We start from the raw sequence: 10,439 nt of genomic DNA, 5'->3' as shown, positions 1-10,439 counted from the left end.
AAAAGCCTAATTTTGGAAATATAAACCAAAAAAGTAAACTGCGCAGCACGACCTGTCACCCACTAACACATTCGGCACTATTTTGCGGAAACGCACGCTCGAAACGCAAAAAAGGTATCCAATCCCATTAAGGAAGAATTCACGCTACACGGATAAATACGAAAAACCGGAGTCAAAAGCCTAATTTTGGAAATATAAACCAAAAAAGTAAACTGCGCAGCACGACCTGTCACCCACTAACACATTCGGCACTATTTTGCGGAAACGCACGCTCGAAACGCAAAAAAGGTATCCAATCCGATTAAGGAAAAATTCACGCTACACGGATAAATACGAAAAACCGGAGTCAAAAGCCTAATTTTGGAAATATAAACCAAAAAAGTAAACTGCGCAGCACGACCTGTCACCCACTAACACAGTCGGCACTAGTTTTCGAAAACGCACGTTCGAAACGCAAAAAATGTATCCAATCCCATTAACGAAGAATTTATTCTACGCTAATCGATGAAAAAAACCGGAGTCAAAAGTCTACTTTTGGAAATATAAACCAAAAAAGTAAACTGCGCAGCACGACCTGTCACACACTAACACATGCGGCACTATTTTTCGAAAACCCTCGCTCGAAACGCAAAAAAAATATCCAATCCAGTTAAAGAAGAATTCACTCTACGCTGGTATGTAGAAAAAACCTAACCGAAAAGTCTAATTGCAGAAATATAAGCGAGAAAAGTAAACCGTGTTGCACGATGTCGCAGGGGCTTGCTTTTCCGTCACTTTATTTCATATATGTTCCTTCAATCGTAGAATGATGACCCTAGTGGTTGGAAAACAATCTATTCTATGCAGGAGTAATGAAATATTCTAATCCACAATCGAAGTTTAGAATGTATAAGCGATAATACGTAGCTACTGTGTAATTGAACGTCAAGATTGAAGAAAAATTGGTGAAACTGTTAATAAGCTGCCTATTCAAAGTAAAAATATTCAAATATATTACTGGACAATTGAAATCTAGAATCTAGTACATTCGGCGATCGGAGACTATGCAGTAGCATTACACGATCCGCACTCACACCACTTCATTTCGCACATGTGTCGTTATACGATTGGCACTGTCACATCACTTTTTTCTACACGTAGTATATTATCGCCGAAGAAATGTTCACAGTTTGTAATCTTGAAGTTCGTAAATTTTTCACAATTTCTTGAACTTCTGCTGTGTTCTGTTCATAAATATTAGGATAATGTTGCAAACGTAACCTACACCTGAATTGTCGCGAACTAATATCGGACACATCGCGTTACTGTTCGTAAATATATATTTCTTATGTTATAGCAATTAGAACAACAATCGCCGATATCACTACTTCACGAAATGTTTTGAGGAAATCTTTAATATTTCCCTTTGACGCGCGAGAATATTCCATCATTTGTTACCGGCGTGCCCGCTTCGCCGCCAACTGAATGTTGACTGTAACGGTATTCTTGTGGCGGGAAAATGTTGCGCCTTTGAAATAGCTATGTGCTAAAGTATCAATGTAAAATATCAAACGATGTCTCTTATGTTTATTAATATCAATGAAACAAATACAAATATGTGTCTATTACAAAAATAACAAATTAGAAAGTGCTTAATATTCATGACGAAAACGTTAATAATTAATAAAATTAAAATCAACGTAAGAGTTTTTAATGACACACTGGAGTTCATATAAATAAAAAGGTTTTACTCTAATTATTTTGTAATATACTCGTATATTGTACAGTTTATAAGTATTTTAACTGTAAACACAGATCCGAATCACGTCAGATCAAATAATAAACAAGAAAAGGAAAAAGTATGATAAAAGTGATGATGATAATGATGAATGTAGTTATGATATTAATGATACGAAAGAAGTTGGATCTCCATCAAGTTTCTCTATTGAATAATTGATTATTTATTAATAATTAGTTATTATTCATTCCGTACTATCGTGTTGTATATGTATAACATTTCTTTTATTTGTATAACATCATTAGTTTTTATACACAAATCCATTAAAAATATTTTTTGAGAAAATCAGTCAATTTTTAATACTTTATTACCATTTATTGAAATACCATTATGTACAAAATCTCAAAGATTTAAGTAAATTTAAGTATTTGAAAAATGATTTTAAAAATTTCATATTTTCAACTTAAAAATCAGTGTCCTTGTCATCTTTATGGCGGATTTGCTCTTCCTCTCAGTAACTCCATTGCACTGCTGTATTCTGGTTGGAATCAAATCATGGTTTATTTCCTTTTGATTTGAAAAACCTGGAGGTCTTCTCTTACAAACTCACCTCTATTTCTAAGCATATAAGTACTTTTCAACTTCTTGACAGATTGATTTTCTTTCAATGTTACCAATACTTTTATTTCCTCAGCTGTCTGATCCTTGTCCTGTAAGAGTAAGACCAATAATCACCCTCGAATAATCATCAATAGATAAGATGTACTTTTTACTTACTTTTAACATTGGCTTTATTGGTCCAATCAAGTACATGTGTCACAGCACCATTATTCCTACTGTTTTTGTAGTTTCAAAGTTGCTATGCATGTTTCTACAGATATTTGTCTTAAAGCAACATTCACACTCTGTATTCAATTTATCTATATCTTTCATAAGTATTAGCAATTGTTCATTCTCCATCTTTACAATGATCTTTATATTTGCATGTGGATGCCACACATCTTTCTCTGTTGATACACATGCTGCCTCTTTTCTGTTTCTTGATCCCACGTAATATACATTTCCTCTTCTCTCTGCTTTCATTCAAACCTCTCTCCTTTCTTTATATACCTCAGCTGTATCATTCTGAAACTTAACACATTAGCGATGATGAATGACTTTAACCACTGATATTAATATCTATTCAAATCAGGAATACAACATACCTTTCAATCTTACTGTATTCCCTATATCCTATTATTATAAGAGGACATCACTTAAATTAATTTTATTCCCTTTTGTCTGTCTAAACCATCTCCCTTTTATGAATCTTTATTTGACCATCAAAGATTTCTATCTTTATGTATTATGGTTAGCCAACCTAGAATCCAATAGACATATCATACCTTGCATATTTGCATTACTGTTTCAATCTTTTCTTACCATAAGAAACAATCCTTTGCATTTAATGACTTTGCGCTGATAATATTCCACAAGACCAGTATTTTCCTTCTGTTGCACATACCTGTGTATTTCAACATTGACTGTTTATAACCAGGCTCTGTTATCACTAATAAAAAATAAAAAAACAATGGCTTATATCTTACATTATCTATTTACAACTGAAGGTTGTGTTAATACAAAGACTTACATTGTTTTACATGATGCAGGCGCATGTCTATGGACACAACAATTCTTTCTGCGTTGTTTGCAATCTTTTTCTCCTTTCCCATACACTCTCCTGTTCACTTAGAGAAAAATTAACAAATTACGTAATTTGTGTGATTAATTTATTAATTTTCATAATTGCATTGTAAAGGCATACCCTTGCAGACTTATCATGTGCCAGGTAAAGAAACGAATGCTGATTGTCTAATTAAAACCACTGTTTGCACTGAACTTATTAAAGAACATAGAAAACTTTATGAAGTTCTTAAGTGCTCAAAAAGAAGGGAAGAAAATGTGTATTAGTTATTTATGTCGTTCTATTGTTTTATTTATCTCGTTCTTCATGTCATATTCTTTTAAGCGATCTCCTGGCGCCATCTGTTTTTCTGTGATTTAACCCGAGCTTTGAATCAAAAATCATAGATGACGCTGATCGCAGATTTTTCTTATTGGCTATTTTAGCGCCAATCAACGATTTGCACTAGCCTTAGAAATGGATAGAGAATAATGGCTGCCCAATACGATTAATTTGAAAGGAAAATCATCGAATTATTTAATTTCTGTGAACAATTTGTGAACTTTTATAATTGTGTCTTAAAGATGCACCTTTTAAGAACTTTCTAATATTATTTTAGATATAAATTTCTCGTTAATTAATTAATTATAAACAATTATTGTGCGGAGTGTTTGAACTGTTGCCGAAGATCCTAATAGTTTCTCATTAACAACTATCTTTTATGCAATTAATTTATGAATAACATTCATACATTATAAAGAGAATATCCGTAGCAATATTCCCGTATATTTTTTGTTCATATTTTACTTCTAATTTTGTTCATAATTAAATATTTTGACTGACAATCGTGCCGGATTGTTATAATCAAATCACGTACGCCTTCAATTAATTATTAACAACAATCTAACTAGCCTCGAATTATTACCGAAAATTGCATGAGAATGTTGTCCAAAGTTCCAACTTTGCGATGCAGCTATAAAAGTTCGTAAAATAATCGTAAAAACCTGATAATCTGTGATTTTTCACTGTGGTGTCGTTTCTATCTTTCTCTAACCTCTGCCTGTCCTTTTTTATCAAGTGGCGAGGTTTCAACGACTTCCTCACGCATTCTGTGTTCCTGTTACTTTCTTGAGCTTCTTGACCAAAATCATAGATGGCGCTGATTAATATCGCTTTGAATTCTTTTCTTGTTTATCTCATTGACGGTATTAGCACGGTACAACGGGTTGTGCTAGGGGCATATTGAGTTTATTTTTTGAATAGAGTAATCACACATTTCCACTTTTATTTATGTAATGTTATGTTACCGATGATAGAAAATAAATTTAACGTGCAAAAGCTGAAGAGGGATATATCGTTTTTGAAGGATTTATCTCTGATCTTTGTTATGATTATTAATAGGATAGAAAAAATATATATATTTTCTCTTCTATGTGTTTAATTTATATCTTTTATATCGTGAAATTTTATAGTTATGAATGTAACCTTTTTCAAGAACACAGCATACTACGCTGAAACAATTGCCAGGAATTCTAATAATTCTCCAAAAACTTTGAGCCTATAAATTTCGCAGCATTGGCATGGAACCTTCTGCCAATTTTGCGTTCTTGTATTAGGCGAACATAACATGAAAAGAGCGTGCACGCTGACATAATTTTTGGCCTACAAAATTTGTAGTGTTGGCATGAAACCTTCTGCCAATTCTGCGTTTTTGTATTAGGCGAACATAACATGAAAGGAGGTTGTTCGTTGACTGATTCCAAGAAATGACGTCATTTCCAAGAATTTCGTGGACAATACTTTTGCAACCTCGGCAGAAAACTTTGGCCAATTTCGCGACTTTGTATCAGGATAATATAACATGACAGGAGGTTGTTCGTCTATCAATTCCAAGAAATGACGTCATTTCCAAGAATTGATTTAACAATATTTTTGCGCTCTCGGCGAAAAACTTTTGGCCAATTTCAAGACTTTGTATCAGGATAACATAATATGATAGGAGGTCGTTCGCGGACTGATTCCAGGAAATGACGTCATTTCCAAGAATTCAGTGGATAATACTTTTGCGGCCTCAATGAAAAACTTTTGGCCAATTTCACGATTTTGTATCAAGATAATATAACATGGCAGAAGAGCTCGGAATGACAGGAGATTTTAATTATTTTACTTGTTCCAAGCTTAAAGATATATTTTTACAGCATACTTACCTTACAATACTTACCTTACTATACTTACCTTACGATACTTGCCTCGTTCACCTTAATGTACATATTACTTCAACAGATATTGCCCACTCTGTACTTTCAAAGTTCAAAGGGAACATTGAAAATTTACAAGAGATAGGAAATATTTTAAACTTTGTGCGTAGCTCTTAGCTTGGTATCATTTGCCAAAGATTTATCTTTGAAAAACGATACCAATTACCAGGTCTCACCACGAGGAGGTGGCTACGCATCGAGACCCGACATGCGCCCTAGTGGCGCAGCCTGCTGGCGCTATCTGTATCAAAAGCACCCTAATCTAACTTGGAGCGAAAGAAGTTAAAGTGACTCTACTGACACTTTATTAAATATCGTGTCTTACAAAGGGGACTTCGATTCGGTATACTAAAACACTACTATCGCAATAAAATAAGTTCCCATGAAAATAGGGAATGAAATATGAAAGACGCGAGTAAGTGAAAAATCGCGACGCGCCCGAACGTGTTCGCGACCATTCGAAAGACCGACTAGCCTACGCGACGTACTCTCGTGTACAAGACAACTTCGTGTCTCGGCACCCTCCCGATCGAACCTAGCCCACCCAGCCACCACAGACCCTGCCATGACTTACTCGCGAACGAGAGCGATCGACGAACCAACGAAACACCCGAAATCAAGCCGAGGGTCCCTAGCGAGGCCCTGTAACCGGTCACGCAGGCCCCTGCCACATGGGGGAGAAATTAATCATCCCATGGGGTCTGACCGTAGGCCCATATGCAATGTCACGGCTACAGGGCCCATACCCCGGTCGTGCACGCGCTGGTGCCCAGGACGACTAGGGCCGACAGACCCTCGAATTGACCCAGGTGAGTGTCAGTCCGCCGACCACCCTAGAACCGACGCGTGACAAGGGTGGCAGTGGCGAGGGTGAGTGTCGGAACGAATCGTTTGGATGACTTATGAAACATGGAGTTATCAAGTACACGAGAGTACGTCACGAAGGCTAGTCGGTGCTTAGGAACGATCGCGATTATCGCGAGAACAATTATGTTCTATTTGGTAAACGGCAGGGATAATAGAGGAAAAATATGAATTGCATACATTCGCTCCAAGTTAGGTAGCTTACCTCTGTACAGATAGCGCGCACATGATACTTAGTCTAGAGATCTATCTTATAACTGCTTACTACTACTTATGTCTAAACGCACGCATCCCTAAAAAAGAAAATATATAAACCTGAAAAGAAAATATATAAATCTGAAAAGAAAATATATAAATCTGAAAAGAAAGTATATAAATTTGAAATGAAACGTATTAGTAAGGGGAAAGACAATAGAAGCGAAACGAATATGAACCACAATGATAAATCAAATAGATGGAACAACCCAACGATGAGACATAAGAAACCCAACGATGAGATATTAACAACTCAACGAAGAGACATAAAGAAACCAGCGACGAAACATGTGAATATTATACGAAATATTCGAATAAAAATAAATAGAAACAGAAAATAAAACCTGGAAAGCGAAAAAATAATTAAAACCTGAAAAAAGAAAAAATAATTAAAAGCTGCAATAAAAGAATAATTAATATCTGAAAACAAAAAAAAAAAATGATTAGTAAATTGTTTAATGGGGTGGGGTGAGGCCGGGGTAGCCATCCCCAACCTCACTTCGTACCTCCACCCCTCGCGCACTACGAAATTTAGATGTTACACTTCCGAAGTCGACCGGACAAATGAGTTCTGCTGGGACGCGACGCTCCTTATATAGCCGCCGATCGGCCGAGTCCCCCCACCCCAATCGGAAATTTTCGAACTTCGTCGATTTTATTATTTATTATTTTTCCGCTATAATAGCCAATAATTTAATAATTTTTTCACTTTTACTATAAATATACGTTGCGTACAATTTGTTAATAACAAATTAATATTGTTATTAACAATAGGTGTAATAATTTACAAACTTGTTTGCAAATTATACACATATTTTAACACAAATACATTACAAGTTCAAGTTATAGCTAATAATTTATTAATTTTTGGCATTTTTATTATAAATTTACGTCGAGAACAATTTGTTCTTAACAATATTAATTTGTTATTAACAATAAGTGTAATAGTTTACGAACATTTTTGCAAATTATTCGTATATTTTAACACGAATACTTTTTATATTCGAGTAACAGCCAATAATTTATTAACTCTTTTACTTTTACTATAAATTCACGTTATGGACAATTATGTTATTAACAATATTAATTTGTTATTAACAATAAATGTGATAGTCTACGAACATTTTTGCAAATTATTCGTATATTTTAACACGAATACTTTTTATATTCGAGTAACAGCCAATAATTTATTAACTCTTTTACTTTTACTATAAATTCACGTAGTGGACAATCGTTATTAATAATACTAATTTATTACTATCGATAAATAGAACAATTTATAAACTTTTCACGAATTACAACTACGTTTATGCTGTTAGAATGTAACTGTACGCTTGAAAAATTAACTTTCGGTCTGCTTTTCGGCCGAATCCTCCACTCTGTATCTCCCTCCGTGTTCTCGCTACCGAAACGAGAAGACACCATCATCTTCGGTGATCTCGATTTCTTTCCAAGGTCGTAAAAATTCGCGCGAAGAAACGGAGATCGAGTGGTACCGATTTTAAATCCCAACCCGGAAGATACCAGCGCCGCGTCTACTTTCTAGCTCCATTGTTTGTCCGGAATTTACGGCGCACTTTCAGCCACGCAATAAGCGAGCGACTTGGAAGAAGAGGATCGCGAAAACACGAGGACGGAAGTTAATTCGGTAAATCGCGAAGTTGGTGGGTTGCGCGACCCGTAACTCGGCTGGAAAGTTAAGGACGCGCGAAAGCCATCCGGGAGACTGGCGCGAAATATCTATCGGCTGTCATAGCGACGCGACGGAGTTGGCAAGTTTTCGCGGAAATGCCAAGGCGGAATGCGAGGAGCGCGCGACGCTCGGGCGAGTTTCTTTACGGAGGAAGTTGTCGGCGAACGGCCACGAGCGCTAACCATAACCACGAGTGGAGAGTGCGGCGAATAAAGATGTTGGAAATGGCGTGTTTCAGGTCTCTGCAACCAGGACGCGATGCACATTACGGCAATCCTGGGGGAGAGCGTTGTCTTCAACTGTCACGTAGAGTTCCCCGGTGAGCAACCAGTGCCCTACGTTCTCCAATGGGACAAGAAGGTAGGCGACTTGGTACGATATCGGACGACACCCTCTGCTCTCTATATCCGTGAGTTAAATACGTGGGCGCCGCTCGATGCAGTAAGAGGAACCCGTGTTCCGGTATCAGCGATCGTATCGCCGTCTCTCGAGCTACGCTTCCGGTGGAAAAGTCGCGGAAAGCCGGACGCAACGCGCGCGGAGACCGAATACAGCGCGTCGAGGTATTTCAGGACGAATCGAGGATCGAAATCGCGGCGCGGTTCCGCGGCTTCCTTTTTAATTCGCTGGTCAAACGTTGCGTAATCGGGAACTGGGGCGTGAAAGCGGGTGGCGTGGGTGGCGACAGAGAGAGTCTCGCGTACGGATGAATGGTGCTCTCGTGTGAGCCACGCGATCGAATCTTCCTCTCACCCCCGACCGTCCACTCGTTGCTCTTTTTATCGCTTCCTCTGCCACCGACAGACGCGGTCATCGGCCGTTCCGCGCGTCCATGTATCTCTCTGCGAGCTGTCTCAATTTTCTCCACGCTCGCGGCCGCTCCAGATATACCATCCACGCGAGCTCTCTTTCCGTTCGTTCGTCGCCAGTCTATTCCGCGCGTTTTTCCGTCACCGTCCATCCATCGAATTCTCTCCGTTCCGCAACCGCGTTGCGCGCGCGGTCGAAGCTTCTATCGTACTCCTCGGACACGAGCTACGAGTCGCGTAGCTTACCGTTCGATTCGCGCCGGCAAGCGATAAGCCCGTGCGAAGGCGTCGAGGTGCAATCGTCGGTTCTGATTCTGAAATCCGCGTTGGCGATTTGTGGACGACGGTGGAGAGTCGGAACGAGCGCGAGCGATACCCGATCGTTAAAACGACGCGTTTCTCGGGAGGTTTTACGCGTTCGCGTGGGCGTGCTCGAAATCGCGAGAGATCGGCGCGGTCGGCAGACACAGACGCTGATACCGGAGACAGGAACGGCATAATGCAATGATTGTCTACGATACTACTTTGGATTCGCTTTCGTACTGTTTATTCGATTGTTCGTTCGCTTACGTGCTTCAGTTTGTTCCTTTGCATTTCGGTAATTCTCGTCTCGGTTGGAATCGGCGGCGAACGGGACACGCCTCTCGTTCCCAGCCGGACCGGAAGTGCCGTTGCCATCCCGCTCGCGTAGCCTCGACTGTCCAGCTACGCGCTTGTTTACGAGTACTGCGATTACTATTACGATTATGCCGATTGTCGTTATCATTATTCTCGTTATTATCGATATCATTTTCCTACACTCTGTTCCCGCGATATCGCGTTACTCGCTATCACGTATTCGTATCTGATCCGGACTGGAGAGGGCAGAGCACGTTTTCCGCGTCGATCAACGACAGAGTCATTCGATCACGCGTTCCTCTCTCGGGCAGTCACGCAGCCATGTACAGTCAGTCTTTCTCATCGACACGCATCCCACGCGCGGATCATCGCGACGCGATCGCGGCGTCGCGGACCCGTGAAAGGACGAGCGACGCTTATCGTGCCCTTTGTTCCAACGTGATCGTTCCAACGCCGCGTCGTCGGACTCGCGATTTCATTTCGCGCCGTCGGTTAATCAACGCGGATTCTAATTTCGCGCTGCCCCGACCACCCCTCGTGGATCCCGCGGATCGATGCAGCC

General features: G+C 39.3%; 1 protein-coding gene across 5 annotated transcripts in view; it reads left to right on the top strand.

Annotated features, from left to right (window-relative positions):
- The window catches only part of LOC108550771 (protein turtle), a 59,736-nt gene that overhangs the window by 11,622 nt on the left and 37,675 nt on the right, over nucleotides 1-10,439 (top strand). For 3 of the 5 annotated variants that reach the window (XM_017904617.1, XM_017904615.1, XM_017904614.1), the window contains exon 4: nucleotides 8,689-8,810. In XM_017904617.1, the coding sequence (XP_017760106.1) occupies nucleotides 8,689-8,810 (122 nt within the window). Of the gene's footprint in view, nucleotides 1-8,688; nucleotides 8,823-10,439 lie in introns of all 5 variants that reach the window. The other 2 variants (XM_017904612.1, XM_017904613.1) reach the window with 1 other exon arrangement.

Source organism: Eufriesea mexicana, unplaced genomic scaffold, assembly GCF_001483705.2.
Source record: "Eufriesea mexicana isolate 0111107269 unplaced genomic scaffold, ASM148370v2 scaffold2928, whole genome shotgun sequence".
Classification (NCBI taxonomy): domain Eukaryota; kingdom Metazoa; phylum Arthropoda; class Insecta; order Hymenoptera; family Apidae; genus Eufriesea; species Eufriesea mexicana.
The sequence above is the reverse complement of the archived record's forward strand: the minus strand, read 5'-3'. Positions and strand labels throughout refer to the sequence as shown.